We start from the raw sequence: 23,428 nt of genomic DNA, 5'->3' as shown, positions 1-23,428 counted from the left end.
GCTTCTCCATCTCTCAGTCTCAGAACATCATTTTTTGCCATCCAGACTCAGACAGTGAGCTGAGCTGTCATTTCAACATTTTGGAAATCATACACTAACAAACATTTTGTTGCCTTCTGACATGCAGCCATTGCCAGAACAGTTCCTCAGCTAAAAACAAAAGACGTTACAGCAGAAAAATGAGTGAGAAGTGTTTAAAGCAGTTTCGCAGCAACAAAAAGCAGAAGTAACTGCTCAATATTTCCTCAGAATCTGCCTACAAAATAAGCCCTCATGCCTGTACCTGCTAATAACTTAAAGCAATCTAGTGATATACCAAATCTCTTTCCTTTTCTCTTTAGTGTATGCTAGGTAGATCACCTGGAATTCCACATACAAATCTGCCAAGTGATTTCAATCAATGTCAGGAATGTGAGACAAATTAGAACACTGTGTATGTACAAATGCAAATAATCACTAATGCACTCGTACGGGAATCAAGCGAGGTAACAGGAAATGAGAAATACATTGTAATGAATTAAATCAAGGTACTAATAACAGCAGGAAACAACTATAGTATGCAGCAACTGCACATATGTCCCCTCTTCCCCAGAAAAGTAAAATACGCTTCATGATGCCAAAAAATTCAAACATGCACATAGAAGACATGCAGTCTGGTAACATAAATGACAATTTTGCACTACACAGACTCTTCAGTTTTGTTTTTAATGGTACATAGGACAAGCTACATCTGAGGTAACCTTTACTGTTAGAAGCAGCTAAATCTTAAGGAAATGCAACCTTCCCTTATATACGTACCTGAGTATCATGCAAATCTGCCTTGCCAAAATATCTGATATGTTTTTAACTACAGTAAGTGGAATGGACCTCTTAGTACATCGTAATTCCAGAACAGTGAAAACCTCTTGCTGACACAGGGGAAAAAAAAAAAACCTGATGCCATTCTGATTGGGCACAGAAAATCTGAGCTGCATCACAGCGCGAGCCTCGTAACGCCACCCCCAGCAGCTTGATTGGGATAGCATCTTCTTCGTGAATGAGCAGCCAGGCTTCACGTGATAAACTCACTTTTAAATACACGATACAGCAGATCTGTTGACCTCAAAGAAAAAAGTTAGGATGATTTTAAGCTTTATTAGCCAAGTTTGTGAAAATAAAGCATTCAGGGAACAAGCACTAACACCTGTTAGCAAAGATCATACAAACCCCCCTGATCTGAAGATAGATCTATACTCCTTACTAGTTCATTTTCTCTGTGACCATGTTAAAGTGACAACAGATCTATTTTCTTCTTCATAATCTTGTGGGGTATTTACTCAAGTCTAATGTATGCAGTGCTTCTGCATACTAATAATTGCGTAGGAAACTCAGGAAAACCTCACCTCACTTAGTGTGGTCGTCTGAACTTTTGAATCCTTTCAAACACTGTAGAGTAAGTCCCTGAGCCAAGAGATCACTTTTTGTGTGTTCAATTAAGTGACTAAATTGAAAATAAAATTCAATAAAGTGTCATTTTTAAGCTGTTACCTTAAATAGTTCTCAAATACAGGTTTCAGTAATCATTTTGGTGACAGCACAGCTACACAGTGCCATCTAGCAGTGACTAACAGCACAGCAGTTACCATGATATTACATTTATTACATTACATAGTTTGTAGAGGCCTTACTCCTTTAAGTACATTCCAAGAAACCAGCAGAATTGCTGGTAAGTAAACCAAAGATAAACTTCAACAGACCAAATCTATACCGGCTCCTACAGTTCTCAGCTTGCTGAACACTGGTGGGAGAAGGTATTTAAAAGACTTCTCTTAAATAGCTTCCTATTTACACTAAAATTCTCCAATTTTGTCAGAGAAGGTTTACAAAATTAAAAAAGAGAAAAGAATTTTCATTATTATGGAGCCTTGTAGAGTTACTGCCTCAAGTCTGATATCAAAGTTAAATTTTGATCTAATATTCGTCTAAATTTTTTTCTTCACTGAATGCAGGAACTTAAGATTTCTCTGCTCCTCATAACTCTAACACTATAAAAGCATCTTACACCACTACTTACACTTATAAAAGCTACATACACCAATAAATCCAAGCCTGCTACGACATGGAGAAAGAAATGTAATCATTTATATCCAAAGAACTCGTAACAAGATGAAGTCCTTACCAGCTGAAGTCATACAAAACACCTCCAGAAATCAAACAGTGTACAAAACGCTAAAATAAAAAGGGTTTCAAGTCTAAAGCTCTTTTTTTTCCAATCACATCTCAAGTACTTCTCAGCATAAGCAAACTCCGGTGCTAAATGAAAACTGTTGCCACCTCTTGCCCACTACAGTCATGCTCTCTCCTCTTCCTTTCTCAATGCATGCATACAGGTACCTTCAAAGATTTGTGCACCTTTGCAGCAAACCAATGAACTAATCTGGGTTTAGACTACAATGGCTAAAAACCACTGTGAATCTATTTGTGAAATACAGCAGTAAAGGCAAAAAATAAAAGCACGGTGACAATCTTCTGCTTTTCAATTCAGAGGTCACATTCTTCAATTAGAAAAAAACAGAATACCACCTTTATGAACAAACAGTACTGTCTGTACATCAGCTATGACACCAAATCTTTAGAGTATTTAAATCTCTAATAAATCTCTACAAATTAGTAGCAATTTGATACTTCATTTAAAAAATACTGCAAGATGTTTGCTGAAGGTAGTACACAAGCTATCAGAAAGTCAGATGTTTCATCTTGAGCAGCTCTTCATCAAAGCCATCTCCCACAGATATTCTTTCTTCCATTACTGCGTCCATTTGGTTTTTAAAATACCAGTTAGGAAAAGCCATTTGCTAATAGACTTTGATCTAGGTTCCAGCTGTCATGGGACTTAAGTTTGGAAGCCGTATTTTGAATAACATGTCAAACAACTTTTTATCCTTTTACCAGAACTGCACACACCAGATGAAGAGACTAATGCACTTCAATATTGATGAAAATAAACCAGAGAACGTCCAATGAAGTGTAACAAGAGATCAGACATCTAGTGGATGTGAGCTATGGTAGAAGCTTTGAGGAATTCAGTCTGTTTAGCCTAGACACAAGAAGCCTATGGAGAGAAGTGATAACAGCACTCAAGTACGTGAAAGGTTGCTATGAAGAGGAAAGGAATCAGATGTTCTCCACACCCACTGAAGAAAACAAAAGCAGTTGTGTGCTTGAACTCTGTTAAAAGATGAAGTTTACGCACTTGAAAACACTTCAAGTAGAAAGAACAGTTGATCATTTGCAGCAGATTATTAATTTATTACTGGATATTTTTGACAATCTGCTAAAAACAAATATGCAGTAACAGTCCAGCCTTGGAAAGGAAAGATCAGTCATGCAGGTGCCTTTTATGCTGTGACCTGTGAGAGATTTCAACAGCACACAAGGAATCTCTGCCAGTCACGAACATGAACTTACAAACTACTCCCTACCTGGTGGTCAGGGAAAACGTTACTTAGTTCCTCTTCTCAGCTTCCTCTGCAACACTTTCAACCCCAGCAATGAACTCCACTTACTGTACCTGCTGTTTGGACTGTCTGCTTGAAAACAAGAAATATCAAGCTGATGTACTTCTAAATGATGACTATTTCTCCCCAATTCACTGAGCAGCGCAAGCGAAGCTTACAGTCACCATCACATACACATACTTCAGCCTCAACAAAGGAGCCACTGAAAGCAATAAAAACACACAGGTCAAGTGTACTGTCATATCTACAGAAGATGAGGCTGCTTCACTGCTCTGCATTTCAAAAGTCATGGATAGAACCAAAGACCATTTGAAAAACACTTCAGTTTGTTAAACAAAAAACACCTCACAGCAAAAACGATTTGTGGAAACAGTCAACATGGGTTCACAAGGGGAGAATCCTGTTTAACTAACTTAGTTTCTTTTTATTACAACGTTCTCCACCTAGTTGATCAAGGGAAGGCTGTTGACATTATCTTTTTGGATTTCAGTAACGCTTTTGATGCTGTTTCTCACAGTATCATTCTAGACAAAACACCCAGCATACAGCTGAACAAAAACATAATGCAATGGGTGAGGCAGATGGATCAGACCCAAAGGGTTACAGCAAATGGGATCACAGCTGGCTGGTGGCCAGTCACAAGTGGGGTTCCTTCCACAAGTCTCCATTTTAGAGCCAGTTCTCCTTAATGTTTTCATAAATAATCTGCACAGAGGATTAGAAGGTGTTTTTCAAACTTTGTTGATGATATGAAATTTGAAAGAGCTGCTGACATCACCGAGTGTGGAGAAACCTTGCAAAGATACCTATATAAATTAGAGAGCTGGGCCATCATCAAGTGCAAGAAGTTTAACACAAGCAAGTGCTGGATTCTGCAGATTAACATTCAGCAATCCTAAGCAATTCCTTCAAAGCATGACAACAGCAAGCAAATATGTCAGCCCATAAACAAGCAACAGAATTTCAAGTCAACTATCACTTAGGGACTCAATTACAAACAAGCAAACTTCTATCCTTAAAGTCTGGCCAACAAAAGCTAAGAGTCCAAGATGCCTAATAAAATCAGCAGCCAAGTGATCTGTCTGCTATTAAATCATATGCCAAAAAACTCACTACCCTATACACCAGTGTCTTGTACCAATCAACAGCAATGCAGCTTTGGCATGATTAACTTGAAGCCTATTTTTAGCCATCCAACACAAAGTTTCTGCTTAGCTTCTTGCTGTAAGTAAATTCCAAAGCTAGGGATTTGACGCACGAGACAAATGCTTATGTCTTCTGTTTAAATACATAGGTCACTCCAAAACTAGTGCCTCCTACTTATTTTCATGGAAACCAATACGTGATCACCATCAGCTACACATTTTGGCCAGCAACAAACAAGAGCCTTCATGCCATGCTTGTCAAGAATTGCAGCAGGAGAGGTGAGCCACTGCCACCACTGTTGAAATGCACTACTCACCACTCTTTGGTCTCCACAAATGTTCAGCAAGCAACAGTGTATGGCAACTGCTGAGTCACGGCCTGAACCTCTGATTGATCACCTGAGGTGAGCCATGAGTCAGCCAGAGGAGCACAGGTGAAGGCAATTCACCTGTGCTACCGGAAGGGGTGGAGCCAGGCTCCACCCCTCCTGGACCTATTTAAGAGCTGGCTACCAGAGGGGAAGGATCTCTTCTGGAGATCCTCCTCTTTGATATCTTCTAGTGAGCTCAACCCAAGGGTAAGCTCTTCTACTTATTCTCTTTTGTGATCCCTGTTTGCTTTGCCTTACTCTTTTGATTATATTGCAATTATAACATCTTGGTTATACACTTTGCCTTACTCTTTTGATTATATTGCAATTATAACATCTTGGTTATACAAACAGTAAACATCAATGTTTTTTTTCTGCATGAAGAAATTCAACGACACATCTTTGCTTCATACACGCTTCCTTGTCAGGAATTTTGTCAGCCTACCCCTCTGCTGCCATCTGTCACACAGCAATCAAGTGTAATGGGATAATGATGGGAAGGTTCCATCTTTGCTGCCATGCCATCGATACCCACCTCTAACACAGAAACAGGATGCATTACATTCAGAGCAGCCCTCACAGATAAAACCCCTTCCTCAAACCCAACACTCAGAGTTAACTACAAATGGCAACATATCAATGCTTACAAGACTGACAGATAGGCTTATCTGCAGACACATCATATCACAGCTAAGCATTACTATTTTAGAGACCGTATCAGGGATGCCAGCTTAGTATCCAGGGGGAGCTTAACTCATCTGCTCACAGGAACTATCCTACTTTCCACAACTGTTTGAAATGAGCAGAAAAAAAGATACCACTGAAACAGGATAGGATGAGAAGGAAATTTTCTAAGAACGGCAGACATCAGCTACGACACCAACATTCTAAAATACAGCTCTACCACGCAGTAGAATCGAGATGCAGAGACACTATTTCCCTCATGGTTAACAGCCCCTCTGTTTCTGCAGACGTCAAGTAATTACTGAGTTTCTGCAAAAGATTAACAGCCTACATGTAACTTGCTTAATATCAAAATAGTCCTCTGAGCAACACCTCCAGCAAAGAACAGAAGGACTGAAGATTCCGCAGTAGTTCCATATCTTCAGAAGGAGGATACAAATAGCACACCAACTTGTTCCAACTTTGTATCAGACTGTGGCAATTCCACAAGCACAGAGCATCCTCCCTGCAAATTCATTCCAGCAGACAGCTGGAAAAGCTCCCAAACTCTGCCAGGGAAAGGTTGCTCTTGGCTAGCTTGCAGTTGTCCATTGTTTTAAATATCACTCATAATAAGAGATTATGTAAAAAAAAAAAAAAATTAAACAGTGGAAAAAACTACAACCCAGAAGTTCCGTAGAAGAACATGAGAAGTTCATGCCCACCCATAACAAATAAAATATTTGCACATGCCTAAATTAATTGTAACAAAATTCACAAGCTATGCGTTCAGCTAGGCCTCATTAACATCTGACCTAGACCTCCACAGCAAGCAACACTCTCCCTTAAAAATAGTCTTTTATTTATTTAAATCAGACCTAGACATCATTTGGAATTTACTTGAGTAAATTAAAAATCTAGTATTGAAAATGTAGCACTGCACTAATGACAATAGTTACCTACCTGAAATGTTATCACTATCAAGCTGTAACAATTAATTACTGATCTGCAACATTAACTCAGTTTGCCTTTGCCCTATTAGCTAAATTCAGAGCTTCGCTAATGCTGTAGTTCTGCATCTCAACAGATAACATTTGTTCAGCTGTCCCTACAATTTCAAGTGTCTTAGTGGAAAGCTTTAAGACAGCTGACATAAATTATTAAACAAAAATTAACCCTTTGATGAAAATAAGTAGGGAGTTGATAATTATAAGGAAAAATCTTTAATTAATGTTTCAAATAGGAGTCCTTATACCACCTACTTCAACTTCTCTAAATCAAACAAGCACCAGGAAAGAGCTCCTCATGAATTTAACAATTGTAATCCTTTGTTATATATACATATACATGAATCCTGAATCCACAATACAGACTCCTTGAAAAGGGAGTCCAACACAGAGCCTAACAAAGTGGTAATTCTCAGCTAAAATAGATACTTCAAAAAAAACCTGAAGTGCAATCGCCAAGTTATCAACTAAATGGACGTAAAGACCACAACGCAGACAGCAAATAATTTAAAATAGAGCAGATTTAACTAAATGCATACAACTGCACTTTGCCTAATAACCCAGTAACCCTAAGTTAAATCAGTAATATAGACCAACAATAATTAAAAAGCTACCTGCCCAGCTTACTGACAAAAGACACCAAGTGCTATCAAAACACAGGCAGGAATAGCTGTGCCCCAGATCTGCACTGCTTATCCAATGCTGCCATCTCTTGGGCCCCAATGATACAGCACTAAGCATCACCTCCAAAGGGTTAGAGCTTCTGCCTTTAAACACACCTAAGTCTCAGGCACAGTCTGCAATCTACTTTATATATTACCTTATCATGACTTAACTACTGTGCAATAGGAAAGCATTTATCTAAAAAGAAATTGGAAGGGATGTTTGAACTCAGACATGCCAATCAGGCCTGGGGAAATACTGTGCTGTGCCATAAAAAGAAAGGAAGTAGTTCATGTGAATAGCACGTATTATCTAAGCAGCAGATACACTCCAAGAGTAGGGCTTTGAGAGAAGGAAAACATCTACACACATTTATATTAGCTCCCCTCGACACTGGACCTGTTTTGTACATCTGGGAATTGTGGGTACTCTCATCCAGGCTCACATGAACATATCTCTAGTTGGCCAAGATGAGTCACTAGGGAAATATAAATTGCACACAGCCCCATTGGAGGGCAGGGCAGGAAGAGAAAGCACTTCCAAGAACTTCCAGAAAGACTATGATCAAAAGATAACCTTCCTTTCCCAAGCTCCTACCTCAGAGTACACTGGCAAAAATCTGATTTATAAAAATCTGGTCTGCTCTTCTACTACCTTCCCTAAGTTTTCTATAAATAATTACTTGTTACATGTGAGACATGTGAAACCAGCTGAGTAGAATGCCCTACATCACTTACACGACTAAACTGAACTTGCTTCATCACTATTTATGCACTTACTGATTGCTTAACCATCTACCACATAAATACATTTTAGTTATGAGGATACAAGTTACTAGAACTCAAAGTTTACATTCTGTAATGTTATAACGTGATGGAAACTACAGCAATAATAGCAGAGGGGCACGATCCTAGTCTGCAGCAAAAGAGAACAAGCCCAAATGCAGCAGCTGCGCACGCAGAAACAAAAGAAGAAAAACCACTTACCTTTGGAAGGCCTCCAGCAGGCAGGGATCTCCAGCAGGATGCCCCTGCTTCCACTGCCAACCCTTACATGAGGTCTGGGAAGGAACAGATCCTGGCTCCACCTCTTCCACTCACTCAATGTGCATTGCTTGCACCTGAGCATCACTGGGTTGGCCCTGCCTTCCCACCAGGTGCTTAATCACTGCTTCAGGCCATGACTCAGTATTTCCACTACACTTCCATAGTTCAATCCATTTCAAGTTCAGCCTTCTGTATTACAAGAAGTTCAGCATTGCCAGAACTAAATTCTATTGCACAACCAGTACAGCACATGGTCAATTTTTTTTTCCATTACCCTGCGCACAGAATTTACTTAGGCCCGCTCTCATCTTTCAGTTGCCAGCTCTGTGTCATGAAAGAAAAAAATAACCAATTTAGATGGACTGTAGAACACATGAATAGCTTGAGACAAGGAAAATAATACATTCTTGATGTGATCAAGTGATAGAGGAATTGATAATGGCAGTGATACGTGAAACCATGAGGAGAAAAGTGTAGCTTTCTTCTTCCCTCATTAACTGAGCAAACATTTCCCAGTTCAAGTTCTATCCTCTAATAGAAACAACACCCTCAAGGCCATATATCCCAAAAACAGAAACTTGCCTAACTGGAATGAGGAGTTGATACCGAGGAAGCTGAGGTAGGAAAAAGATCACAATGAGGTCATATATCTTGCATTATTCTGCAAGTCACAAGTTATCACTAAGAACTTTAGCCACACACAGGCTAGGAAGTTTTACAGGGAACACAGTGCCAGTAATATACAGCTGCCAAAACCACAAATACAGATTAGTTTACAAGGTCTCAGGGCACACAACTGCTGCAGATGAGAACCACTGCATGATGTTGCATTAAGCCCAAAATACAACAGGGCACCTCAGCAATTCGAGCAGAGCCACTGTCAGCCCTGCTGCCTCACGGAACACTTTCCACTGCGATGGGCAAAACCTCTACTCCTGCCAAGGCATCTTGAAAAGATGGCATTGCATGAAGGTGGTCGTCCCATGCCACGATTGTAGAAGTTACAAGGTGGCATTTCATCATCTCTCCTCATGTCCTTAGCCATCTCACTACAGAAGTTTCAGATCTCGTTTCTCTTTGGACGATGGTGCTCGATATTTTTTAACAGTTGTTTCAGCAGCAGAGAAAAACCAGATGAAACAAAACAAAAATCACCACATCCCAGGCATTCACACACTGCCTGTGCCTGGCAGAGCAGGATATTCAGGCCCAAGCACCAGGAAATAGAAGACAAAGCAAACTTGTGACCATCAACAGCTTAGAACCTCTGAAAACAGGAGATCATATTGTTGCAACTACACAGTGCTATCTCAAGTCAATGATACCTGAAATGTATCAATCAACCAAAAGCCCTCAGCATCCAATTAGCAGCCAGTTTGAATCTGAAAAAGAAATCTGCCACATGAGCAATTAAACAGGTGTATAAGGTTATTGACTAATGGAAAAATTAAGCTGGTTATGTGACACTAGAAATCGAAGGCAAATACTTCAGCAAGGGTATGAAAAAACACAGGATTTACATCTCAGTTCACTTCTCTGCACTGCCAGGCTACTTCACAGTGAATGACAGTTTAATAACTACAGAGTTGTAAGGGAAAACTGGTGCCTCTCATCTCCAGAAAGGTTGTTTGGGAATTCTGTGCATTTCTCCACACTCAGCCTCCTCAAAAAGGCTTTTCTCCTAAATTGGGACTGCAAACACAAGTACTTGAAAAGTACAATCTAAAAGCAAATACTGAACTGGAATTCTGATTGATAAGGCTGCACAATACGCACATCATTAGCAGCTAATAAACACTTGTCTTAGTTCTAGTTTGTTGGGGTTTTTGGTTTTTTTTGAAGCTATCTCACAACAAGTGTGGTTCATACAACCATCCAGTAGTTGCTAATTTGTTTAGCAAACTCTTGTGAAGGGGGAGAGAAGTGTTATCAGCAAGGTGGAAAGAGAAAGACCAACTGTTTATTCTTACCTGAATGCATATAGCAGAAGCCTTGGTCAAATACCTCATCAATAGCTACACAGGCTGCAGAAAGCTTAAGTTAACACACATAAAGAATACAATAACCTGTTCAAGTGGAGATTATATATTTACTAAACATCCGTGAAATAAATCCAAGTTTAACATGACTGGAACTTTGCTCCGCAATAGAACAGCAATTATAAAACCACATTTAAAAATACAAAATAAAGCATCAAGTTCTGAATTAGACTTAATACCTGAATAGCCTCAGTTGTTATTTCCCACTTGGATGAACAAAATGGATGACACAGCATGCTTCACTGCATCTGCAGGCTGTCATCCAAAATCTGGGAGTGAACAATCCAAGTGTTACTAAGTATGGCTTATGCAGTACAGTGAACATTAGGCAATGCCTCTGCACCAGTTCTGAAGAGGAGCATCACTCCAACAAACAAACTCACAGGTAAGTTGTCCAAGATAGTAAAAAAGGCACTTCTACAAAGACTAATGTCAAGTTGCAGAAATGAAACAAAACATCCTGATAACCTAATTTCTCTATGCTAAATGAAAGCCAAGTTCACTGAATTCACAACAAATTTTCCCTCTTTTTCTACTTCTGAAGTCTCACACTACAGGAGGGAAAAATGTTCCACACAAGCACTTATTTCTTAAAAACCAGGTAGTGATGATGAGCAGCTATTGCTTCAGTTCTGCTGAATTTTTATTAATAAAGACTTTTCTTCCTTTCTTGCTGCTTATTCTTCTGGTACTTTTAATGCATTGCTAGTTTTTCCTCCTCACCTCTTAGCAATTAGGATGGATCAGCCTAACTGCTTGATCCACCAGAAACGTATTCATGAATGTTAGGCCACAAATCATTCATCCCACAGAAAGAGAAACCTACAAATGCCAACAGGCGTTAATAAGACTTTCCACTTTAGCAACCTAATGTTTCTCAGCTGCTCAGCCAGCAGAGCTGGCAGCAAGTGCTGTTAAATGGTACACATACTGAACTCCCTTCCCTAACAACTACCTGTTTCCAAGCACAGGAGAGCTCCCAGCTCTCCCACTGCAGGGTTTCTTTCTTCAGGGCCTACTAGTGGGCAGCTATGCAGGCATATCTAACCTGTAGTGAGTCACGGTGCCAAGAAACCAAAGCCAGTTTCAGAACAAGTAAAGCCAGAAGGTATATTATTTTCAGAATAAGCAAAAAAACCATAGCACAGTCCTAGGCTAACAGCAGCAGGTCCACACTTTCAATAGGGTAGAATTCACACAGCAAACAGGGATAAGGAATAGTATTAGGAGTAGTTTTTCACAAGTCAGAAACTCACTTCTGTAATTAGAACACATTCTAGTCAACTTACAAAGTAAATTGCACTGTTACAGAAGTCTGTCTGATATCTCTTTCTATTATTTTCATCCTTGCAATTACATAAAAGATGCTGGAAATCGTGCTTGATCATTTTCCTCACCAAGAAACAAGAACTGCAAGTAAAGATAACACCTTAGTTCTTAAAAACAGAATGTTATTCCAGCGTTTCCTCAACTCTTGAATTGTTGACTCAAAAACTCAGGAACTAGTAGGAAATAGGCTCTTCAAGATGCTGACCAACAAATGATCTCTTTCATGTTGGTAAATATTTTTATATTTTCCTCAAGTTTATAACAGTTTTTCACTAAACTAACAAATTCTAGCAATGAGAAACATCAATTTAGAAATCAGCCCTTGGAAAATAAGGGTTTTTTTTAATAAAGTTTTTTCTTTTCATTGTTTGAACAAGTTACATTGAACTTCATTCTAAATATGCAAACGTTTATTGCAATTAAGTAACACTGGCTGTTACTGACTTCTTAATGACAAGAAGAGATCGAGCACCTTCATGACATTCTATCTTACTTTTGACAAGACAGTACAAAAACATAATGGGAGATACTTAAAGAATGTTCAGTAAACTTTATGTCCATAAGAGATACTTGAAGGATGTTGGGAAACTTTCTATACTGCTATTTCCTCTCTACAGAAGGATCAGAGCCTGATCAGTAAGCTATGCTAAAATCTTAGCTGCCATTTTGTCAAGTGCAGGACAACAGCCTTTGGCTTCACTGCACCCCTCAGACAACTGATTGACCCCACTTCCTCTCTATCCTCCCACTAAAAACCACTGTCTGCAAGCACCTTCCCTTAGCCTTAACATATTAAGGCTCAAGAAAACCAGACCATACACTGCATGCTTTTGGGCCCTTGTGCTGGTGCCCAAACTGGCCCTAAGCTGAAGCACTGGGCACAGCACTCCAGATGATCTCACCAATACCAAACGGAGCTGATGGGTCACTTTCTGCTAACAGGGCAGGACACAGACTGTTTTGCTGCAAGGGCACATTGCTGACTCGCATTCAGCTTCTTGTCTGCCTCAACCTGCCAAACTGCTCAGCTTACTCCCACCTTTAACACTTGGCACTTAGTGACAGTAACCCCAGGATTCTCCATTTGCCTTTACTGAATATTATAAGGTTCCTATTAACCCCTTCTCTCCAGTCTACCGGGGAGAATCTGAACAGAAGCACTGGTTTTCAGCCTATCAAACATTTCTCTCATTTTGACATAGTCTACTAGCTTGTTGAAAGCACCTCACATGTCTTCCACGACCAGTAAAGACATCAAATAGCATTAGTCCCAGTGTGAAACCCTGAGGCATCATCAGCAATCCAAGAACAAAACAGACACCCTCATATACACTTCTCACCAGAAGCATCACTACGTTGAGCAGAAAGGCAGATGCCCTCTTAAATACAGTTACCACACTTGAAATACTTGCACTCAGTTCTACCCTCACTAAAAGCCTACGAAGGAGAATGTTCAACTGATGGATCTGTAAAAATTCACTTTTGCCAGAATTAGTAAACAATACTTTCTCTCTTCTGAACAAAAATGCAATTTCCAGAGCTACTTAAATTAATCCAATTAAAAAGTTATATAATTTCACACACAAAAAAAACACCACCATAACTTCTGCCTGCCACTTCAGCATTTTTAAATACGTTCATATATTTATACACACACAAATTAAGGACACTGACTGTTACTTTCTGGTCATTATTAAAACAAATGTCACATTCAATTACGGAAATTATTCTGAAAATACTCCTGTCAGTTAGTGCTGCTCCTATTAAGTTTTCAGTTCTCTATTTCAGATTATAAAAGTGAACTTATTTATATTCCAAAGCTAAAAGCAATTTGGTTTTCTAAAAAGAGAAATTATCATATATATATATATATATATATATATATATATATATATATATATTTTTTTTTTTTTTTTTTTTAAGTTTCTTCTTACACTTTTCCTATGTTGCTGCCAATAAAACTCCAATAGCACAAAACAGTCAAACCTTAAAAAAACCTGAGAAAACAGCAATAGCCCCTGGAGCACTGTACACCAGGAAATGTAAGGTAAGGAGAAGTTCAAAATGAAGAAAGTCACAAGGCCAAGCTGATATCTCATTTGTAGTCTTACCAAAATAGCTGCAACAAAGAAGGATTTCTGGATGAGCACCCCAAGGAAAAGAAAAAGCGTTTTCATCTTTTAAACCTACAGGATCCAGTCCTGCATCATCCCACCTCCATCCCATCCACCATCCCTGTGAAGGATGATTCACACAGAACATCTCAATTCTGCTCCAGCAGCAAATATGCCTATTACTATACATACCTGAAAACATGTAACAAGTTGCCATCTCTGAACACTTACCCCAATATTCTGGACTACGTGACTTTGCTGCTATTATTACCTGTAATTTTGTATCCATATGCAGCTAGCTGTCCCGCCATGTATTCACCATCTGAATTATTGTGAGAACATCCCCACGTACGAATCCAGATTTTCTGAATACCAGGAATCACACTGTTACATAGAAATGAATCAAAAAGGCAAGTTAAACACAAGCTTCCACTTCAGAACTATTGAGCACATTAAGCTAACTGCACTTCTCTAAACATATAACAAGTAACACAAACAGTAACAAATGCAGAACAGGAGAGGAAGGGCATCACAGTTGTTATTAGAGTAATAGAGCATTGTATCTGGGATGGAGATCACTTTCTTCACAGCAACCCACACGGTGCTGTGCTTTGGATGTATGACTACAACACTCTGATTGCACATTCAAGTTCTAGCTACAGCTGAACAGTGTTAGCCCAGCATCAAAGGCTTCTGCTTCCCACCATGCATTTCACTGCAAGTAGAACTGGGGTTTTCCATATCGTATGACACCATGATCAACAACAAAAAAAAAAATAAGAACCCTGAGAATCTGGTCTATCCAAACTAAGCACTGTCCTGACACAGTCTGGGCATCAGTCTTCTGCAGGAGACTCCACACCTTCCCTTATTAAACCAGGCTTCATCTCAGGCCATACATTCTCTTGCTTTTGATCTTCTGACTCTCACTCTCAGCCTGCTGGGAAAGGATGAGAAAGCAGCTGGGTGGGTACTCAGCTGTGGGCCAGGGCCAAACCACAAGAGTGCCAGTTAGAATTCTCAATGTTTGGGTTTCTTTTTGTTTTTTAAATACGAGCTTGAATAAGCTGTTAATCACAGAACAGATGCAAGACCTTTATTTTAGAGCAAGTATTTCTTGTGAACACATTTGAAGTTTTCAACAAAACAGAGTTTGAGATTTGCCTTCATTGCTTCCACAGATTGCCCCTCTCTTCCCAGACTAAAGCCTCGACTTTAAAGGCAAGACTGACTATCTAAGTCTATCTCAGGACAAACAACCTCAAAAGTCTAAAAGCACTTGAAAACAACTGACACAAACAAGTCCCTAACAGTCTCCAAATAGTGGTGGAACTTCTAGACACATTAAGGCTAAATCCTTGGTTGTCTAACCTAAGTAAAAGTGACTGCTCTGTAATAATTTTTGTCCATCTTCTTCAGAACAGAGCAACCACTGACCCGTGTCAGGACTCTAAGGCAGTTCTAGAGCAAACCTGAGCAGCAGCTCCTGGTGCCATTGCACTCAAACATTTTGGTTTGGTTTTGCTGTAAGTTTGTTTTGGGTCGGTTTGGGTGGGTTTTTTTTTGCTTTTAGACAGACTTTATTTTTTGGGGGGGTTGTTTTTAAATAAAAGAACAACATGCAAGAAAGTTTCTCGTGCTGACACTGTTTGGATTTAAATCTAAAGTTTACTTTAGATTTTGCAATTTTCTCAATGGATCAGACAAAGAAGAAACACGCTTTGCATCTGGGACTTCAACATTTAAGTGCTCTAAAGGTAAATCTTCTCACACAAGTTCTCAAGCAGGCTCCTTCAGGTACCATGCAAGTTTCTGACCTCTCTGGATAGCACTTTCACACAATAAAAGTAGAATCATGGGAAATTTCATGCATATGAAAACATGGTTAGATCGTCTGCAACTAACTCAAGTTTCATAAGCAAACAGGAATGCTATCATCAAACAAAAAATCCAAAAGGCAGGACAGAAAATACCTTTAAGAATTCTGTGGTTTGGGTTTTGTTCATCTGGTTTTTATTTAACACAAATAGATCCAGTTTTACAACATCCTTCCCCTTGAACAATAGGGGTCATGGATGATAAATGCAACAATTGTAACAACCAACTTCTCTCAGCAACCGCCAGTACATTTCTGTATATCCTCATTACAGTCAGTAGCTAATAAATTTCATCTCATTATGACATTAAGCCTCAGTTTGTCATCACTCTCATAATGATGTGCAGATTTCCCATTCTAGATGTCAAAAGACTATACAAGGACTGAAAAGCTGCACTCTTCAGAACAACTTAAGTAATTCAAATGGAGCAGACAATTTTTCAGTAACATGTAAGTAACAGGACCCAATTTTTTTTTAAGTCTGATTACTTCATTAATCATATTTCCATCATAAAGGATCATAGCAAAGCATAGCTTGAAAGAAACCTTAAAGATAATCTAGTTCTACCCCCTTGCTATGGGCAGGGCTGTCACTCCCTACTACCGAATCAGGCTACCCAGGGCCCTAACCAACCTGGCTGTGAATGCCTCCAGGACTGGGGCCTCCACAGCTTCCCTAAACAACCCATTCCAGTGCCTCACCACCCTCTTGTAAATAAAGAATTTCTTCCAGAAATTTCAAGAAATTTAAGGAATTTAGCTAACCTAAATGTCCCTTGTTTTAGTTTAAAACCATTCTCCCTTGTCCTGTCACTATCACACTGTGTAAAAAGTCAGTCTTCCTCCAAAGCTCTCTTGCTTTACTGGAAGGCTACAATGAGATCTCCTTAGAGCCTTCTCCTCTCCAGGCTAAACAAGCTCAAATCCCTCAGTCTCCCTCCATAGGAGAGCTGCTCCAGCCCTCTGATCATCTCACTGGCTCTCCTCTGGACCTGTTCCCAGAGCTCTACATCTTTCTTGTGTTTAGGTCCCAGCCCTGGACCCAGTACCCCAGATGGGGCCTCACAAAGGCAGAGCAGAGGGGCATGATCACCTCCCTCTCCCTGCTGGCCACCACTCTTCCGATGCAGCTCAGGATGCAGTTGCCCATCTGCCCTTCAAGTGCACTCTGCCGGTTCACATCCAGCATTTCATTCACCAGGGCTTCCAAGTCCTTCTCAGCAAGGCTGATCTCAGTGACCAGTCCATACACTACCCTAGGATTGCTCTGAGCCCAGAGTGCTCTCTACTGAAAAACCTAGAGGAAGATATTTGCCTAGGGGTTTATTATTCATTACCGCTGCATTTTACAAACACTATTTACTCTTGTAAGCAATTCAGATTTTATATTTTGAGATAATGGGAACTTCCACCTTTTATAGCTTGAAAGTGAAGAAATAAGCAAGACAGACCCAATGGTAGAACTTACCTGTCACATGGAGGATCATCATCTGTCTGAGTTCCTTGCTTCCAACTGCGCTTTCGCACTTTGGGAAAAACATTCTTTCTTGCATATCGCCAATCATGGGGCTTCGAATCTTGTGCCAACACAATATCTTCAATATCTTCCAGCACTGAGTCACAGGCAGCAGGCATCTCTGAGAAACGTAAGACTGCCATTAGCAAGCACTTGAACACAAAGCCAGGTTCTAGCACATATCTGAACTACAGCACACATGCAAGGGACATTCAGTACGCAAAGACAATCAGTTACCCCAAGTTATTTCCTGATGCTGTTTTCTCCCAAGATCCTCCAGGCAGGGAGAAAGCTACAAAAGCTAAGTTCTTGTTTTCTTTTGGGGAAATTATTTGCTTGGGTTTTTTTTAAATCTGTATCTTCTAATTCAAAAAGCCTGCAGCTTCTCTGACATCAGATATGGTGCTCTTAATCACACCAGGCATCACAGCGCAGAGAGTTCCTGTTATCTGCGAGTGATACTTTACTCACATCACATGAGAAGAACTGCAGACACAGTCTTGCATGTCTGCATCACAGACTGTCGTGGGTCTTTTATGTGGATGCCAAAAATAGGGACACAGTAGTTCAATACATCTTGGTAATGCATGAGAATACAAAACAAATGAAGCATTCCTAAAAATCCTAACCCCACAGGCCTTACATTTAAATTCAATCATTCAGCAACATGGAAAAATCAAAACTTCTATCCTCAGGTGCAGGATGCTAAACAACAACACCCAGCTAGTATAAAATATTATGATCTGACCAGTACAATGTGCTAAAACATTATTAACATTTATTCTGTTTTCCACAAGAAAGTGAATTCTTCAGAACTTTTGCACCTTCTCGTTGGTACAGGTATCACACAGATGTATATAAGGCTGTATGTAGCTATACAAATACACGGATCTTCTAGTAAACCTCAAGATCCGGATCATTTTTGGAAAAGAAAAAAGGTGATCTGTTCAAGTCGTCTACAAAAAAAAGTACACAGCACAATTAATTCTTAATCAGAATTAAGTTTGATCTACCATTACAAACCTGATCTAGTACGTGTTTCAAGAAATCAGTTCACTTATGAAACTGCATAAAGGCACTTCATAAAATTTACAGAGAAAATACAAAAGTGTTCTAAAAGACAGTGAGAAACGAGACAGGCAAGGCCTTCATTTGTTTAGAAACTGATTTTGGAATCTGAGAATTCAATCTATGGTCCTATAAGATACACCCAGGTTTTGCAGTTAAATAATTCAAGAATGTAAGATGTAAAAGGTCAGTACATTTTTCCAGTATGAGTGCTTTTGCCAACCTTGCAAAATATACCTCTAGATAAAACTTCATACAACCTGAACCATTAATCCTCCATGTTTAACTTCAAAAAGAGAATTTCCTTGTGTTAACATTACTGAGTGAGCGTGGCCATTAAACTACAGATATCTAGCTAAGGAAATAAGTCACTGTTTTACCCTACAAGCATTTTTCATAGCAGATGTTTAAACAAGAAGACAGAATGGAAATGGAGCAAATAATATAGAAGTTACTGCTTAGACAAAACCTAGCTTCAGAGATCATCTGGTTGCCAAATTCATTCCGTCTTCTCACCTAAGCACATGCAGACTATATCTCTGGGCTTAAGGACAATGACATATACTTTTAAAGAATGTTGCTTTCAAAAGCTGAAATTCTCTGCTTCAATATCAAATACTAAATTGAATGCAAACAGGATTTTCCTAAAGCTCCTATCACTATTTTGTCCAGAGAAACATAGAAATAGAGGGAAAACATGATTTCATCTGAGAAACTAAACAACTTTTAAGAAGCTCTACTGAAATACAAGTGAAGAACTCTTAAGTCTTAAAAGCAGAAGTCTCTAAAAAATTCTTAAAAGCAGTTACCTGCTTTTTAAATGATCTCATGGGAACAGAGAAAGAGGTGGGAGGCAATTACTCAGTTCCTCAGGAAGAAACAGGATTTAAAAACCTACTCCTAAGCCTTCACTATGAATTTCTTGTTCTGGTCAGTACTGAGGGTACATTTTTAGGCACTAGCAGAGCTTTACACACAAATGCATACAATAAAAACGAAAAAGAACCCAAGAGGTAAATTTGCTCAGTATGGACCAAACAGCACAGCGTAACTGCTCAGGTGCTGCCTCATCCCAGCATATATAAAAGCTTCCTCCCAGGCAAACCCCACACAAACACCTACCCCCACAGCAGCTTATGATATTCCACGTAATTAACATAGGGAAGAAAGGTGACATCCCTTACACTGAGTTATATCTACGTGTAATACAGTTAACTAAACAAAGAGAAGGAAAAAAGGTTTGGGCTTTTTCCCTTGTAGAATTCCCTCTTGTAGAATCATAGCCGTGTAACGGAACAGCTCACAGAATGAGCCTGATTTACTTCGGCGGCCCACAGAAGAAAGAACGCGGTCAAATAAAATCCGTACCTTTTTAAGCAAGGTGTAAACTCTTCTGGACAATAATCCTGGAGGGAAAAAAAAAGTGACAGAGCGTGAAGGAGCAGAACTGAAGGACAGGAAGCGCCGTGTGCCGCACCACTGCCGATAAAGCACTCCTCCAACAGGTGCCTCGGGTACATCCAGCCGATCCTGCTCTCACCGCCACAGGAAGAAAACGGTGCTGCTAACGCATAACGGCCCAGAGCCGGGCGAGCCTTCCTGACGAGCTCGGGGACCGGCGGTTCCTCCTCGCCACAGGACTGGCAACGGACCCTGGGCACCGAGCAGGGACGCACCGCACCGGCCGTGCCTCCCAACCGCTGCCAGCGCAACGCTCACCTGCGCGCGACGCGCAGCGCCTCAGACACGCGGCGCCATCTTGGACCCCCCCGCCTTCCGCAATGGGCGCGGGGCGGAGCCGCGACGGCGGCCGGCAGCGGGCAAAAGAAGTCTGGAATCTTTGCTTCGCCCTCCAGAGAGCAGCAGGCTGCAGCCTCCCTCGGGCGGGAGGGAAAGGCGATGAAAGCCCCGAGTGTGCTCTGTAATAGGCCCGTTGGTCTCCTGGCAGATAAAACTTGGCAGCTTCTCACCATGAATCTCTCTTTCTCTCCTGCTCTTTTCTTCCTTAGAAGTGGTGCTTATTTTATGTCGCGCTTATCTCACAATAACCCCGAGCCAAAAATAAATAAGTAAATCCCACAATGATATCAACGTGAACAAAGGAATGGGAGAGATTTGAAGAGGAAAATCGGGACGGCGAAACAAGTACTTCATTTAAAGCAGCCTTTAAGAACAGACAATTCGAGGCAGGACTGAGTGCTGTTAAAAGCACCATGGCCATCCTTACAGCTCCAGGCGCACTCAGCTCTCTGATTGCTCCTTGTTTAAAGCTGGAGTATTGCAGGGGTGCTGTCGGTGGGAGGGATGGTGGGGTGTAATTCATTGCTTCTGTGGTGTTTGTCACTCAGAACAGAGTGGAAGAAAAACATTTTAAAATCCAGAGGTGCATTCATCTGTTTTAGACATCCTCCTTCATAGCACAGCCTAAGTAGCCCTTGGTATGTCAAAGTAGCTATATGCAGAGCTACGTGCATCCACACCTGTCAGCATAGACACGTGCATTGCCAGTGGTAGCACCTTAACCGCTTCCTTATTAGGTGAATGTTCTTCCCTTTTCAGTTTCAGTTTCAGTGTTTTTTCTTTTTATTGTTTCATTTGCGCTCAGTGAATTAAACTTTGTTCTGGGAGCGCTGTGCTACCTCGCAGCGACCTGACCAGCCAAGCGTTACCCCTCTGGTTAAACAAAACTAGGCAAACATCAGCACTGTTCTGTGACTGACTGGAGGACCAGAGCACAGATAGCCTGAGAGACCTACCCAAAATCTCCAGATGGCCAAGGATGACAGAACAGCTTATGTTAAGGGGAAATAGGTCCAAGAGCAGCTCCTAGGAAGCAGTAACAGCAACCCTACACAAGTGCCATACCTGGTGACATAAATAGGCCATGCTGCTCAGCATCAGCATGATCCAGCAGAGCTCTTACTTTGACCCACTGCCAGGAATTCATAACATTAGGCAGTTTCTGTGCCAGCACAGTCCTGTTGCTTCCTAGGATGTAGCCACAACTTGGAGGGAGCCCTGTGCTTTGAATTTTAGGAGTCTGAAGTGCTTTGTATCAAATTCATGAAAAACTACCAAGCTGCACAGAGATCTGTGGTGATGCTTCAGCAGGTGGCAAAGGAAGCAGAGGACTGCAAGAAGGAAGCTTTGCTATATCTACTCAGGAAGGTTCCTTGTGAAGAGGCAGCAGCTGGCAGTGCAAGACCCAGTACTGTCCTTCAGTTAGCAGATGATAAATCCTCAGTTGTTCTAGAGGATCTCACTTAACAGCCTTACAAAAAGGGAAACAGCCTGCTGGTTGACTGAGGACCCAAATTTTGGTGACAAAATTATTATCCGATAACTAACGTGCACTTCTGGGTAGTAGAGTAGGTAGGAAGTCAGGCAGGGAAGAAAATATGAGTTCTAAAGTTAGATATGAGAAATCAGATTTCTTTCTTCTTTCCTGCAGTTCAGGTGAATCTAGACCCTCGTGTGTCAGCAACACTCAGTGCTGCTTGGAATGGAAAGCTATGCCCTTTTTTTTCCCCTGTCAGATGGAATTCTCCCTACAGGTTCAAGGGCATTTAACTCCTCTGTTAAGGGTGATGTTGTTGCCAATCAGTCAGTCTAGTTTTGACAGATGTTGTAGAATCCTTTTCCTATTTGCCAGCAACCAAGAAATGCAGCACTCATAGGCCACAATAATGCCTACTTGAAATAAATATTTGCATGCTGAATAATGTTGAGGCACATGGTGCTAGTTCAGGGCAGCAGAAAAATATTTCAACTGTGTTGGGCTTTTTTTGTTTTTTTACCTGCAGCTTAGGTGCATCTCAAGTTTACAAAGCAGATGCAGAAAGCAAAGTCAAGAGGAGCGAGAATGATGAGAAAAATAGCAATCAGAAGCAGACCCTGGGGAAAAATTAATAAATGCTCATGGCAGCTGTGCGACAGAAACTGAGAATGGGTCAGGAAACCATGACAGACAGGATAGAAAGAGGGCATTTACAGTAATTACTACTATAAGCGGAGCTCAGAGAAAACAGTCCTGTAGGCCTATGATTACTTCTTGTGAATTCAGAAGAACAGAAGATCTCTGTAATCCTCCCTTCAGTATTAATATGCACGGAGACTGGAGAACAGATAGGTAGATAAAAAGATAAAAATACTGCCTTCCCCTTGTGCACAAGGGAGAAAATACATGACTTGCTCAGAAATGCAATAATTAAGCAAACTTAGATGTGACTGTGATTCGATTATCCTGGTATTTTTTGTCTTTTAACAGTTTATTGATGATGCATCTAGAAAGGTGCAGCACCAGGACCGGAAAGGGAGAACAAGTCAACGTGCACCTGGTGTATGAGTGTTGGAGGTGACTCACCAGTAAATACAACTTTTTTTTCAAGCTACAATTGGGAGACTTCTGGAAAATTACCAGGAGGAAAGCTAACATCCTCAACAATGTCTTTCATGCTATTTATCTCTAGAATAACCGAGCTTTTATGAAGCGTCCAAAAAGTCTGCTCATAATGTGAGGGTGATGGAGCACTGGAACAGGCTGCCCAGGGAGGTGGTGGAGTCTCCTTCTCTGGAGATGTTCAAGACCTGCCTGGATGCCAACCTGTGCGACCTGCTGTAGGGAACCTGCTTTGGCAGGGGGGTTGGACTCGATGATCTCTGGAGGTCCCTTCCAACCCCTACAGTTCTGTGATAATTTAGGGGGAGGGAACTGATGAAAGCAGACATATGGTATTACTGTTTCTGGATCTCCTACTATGTGTCCTACATCTCTTTTTTTTTTTAATCTTGTTTCACTCTGGCTTAGAAAAAAAAAAAAAAAGACATAGCTTGTTAATATAATTAAAAAAATAGAATTGAAATATAGCTGATGCCAACTGAGTATGAGAAGCACTGACAATAACAGTACAATTAGTTAGTCTCCACTAAGAAGCACGATAGGCACCAGAAAAGATTTTAAAAAGCAGTACATGAATCTAAACTCTTTAAAAAATCCTTTTTATTGATTCATTACCATACAAAATTTATTCAAATTACATCCATTTGAAGTGGTAAGATCACAGCTAGAGAACAGGTCATCCTTTAATAAATCTA

The 23,428-nt window shown here is 40.4% G+C and overlaps 1 protein-coding gene across 2 annotated transcripts in view; it reads right to left on the bottom strand.

Moving 5' to 3' along the window:
* CDKAL1 (CDK5 regulatory subunit associated protein 1 like 1) overlaps positions 1-20,145 on the bottom strand; it is a 361,348-nt gene extending 341,203 nt beyond the window's left edge. The window contains exons 1-4 of one of the 2 annotated variants that reach the window (XM_048940100.1): positions 20,054-20,145; positions 19,703-19,740; positions 17,219-17,387; positions 14,146-14,258 (exon numbers count right to left, since the gene is read on the bottom strand). In XM_048940100.1, coding sequence (XP_048796057.1) covers positions 14,146-14,258; positions 17,219-17,385 — 280 coding nt within the window. In that variant the 5' untranslated portion in view covers positions 17,386-17,387; positions 19,703-19,740; positions 20,054-20,145. Of the gene's footprint in view, positions 1-14,145; positions 14,259-17,218; positions 17,388-19,702; positions 19,741-19,874 lie in introns of both variants that reach the window. The other variant, XM_048940101.1, reaches the window with a different exon arrangement.
* Between the last annotated feature and the right edge of the window lie 3,283 nt (positions 20,146-23,428).

The sequence above is a fragment of the Lagopus muta genome, chromosome 3 (assembly GCF_023343835.1).
Source record: "Lagopus muta isolate bLagMut1 chromosome 3, bLagMut1 primary, whole genome shotgun sequence".
NCBI classification, from domain to species: domain Eukaryota; kingdom Metazoa; phylum Chordata; class Aves; order Galliformes; family Phasianidae; genus Lagopus; species Lagopus muta.
The sequence above is the reverse complement of the archived record's forward strand: the minus strand, read 5'-3'. Positions and strand labels throughout refer to the sequence as shown.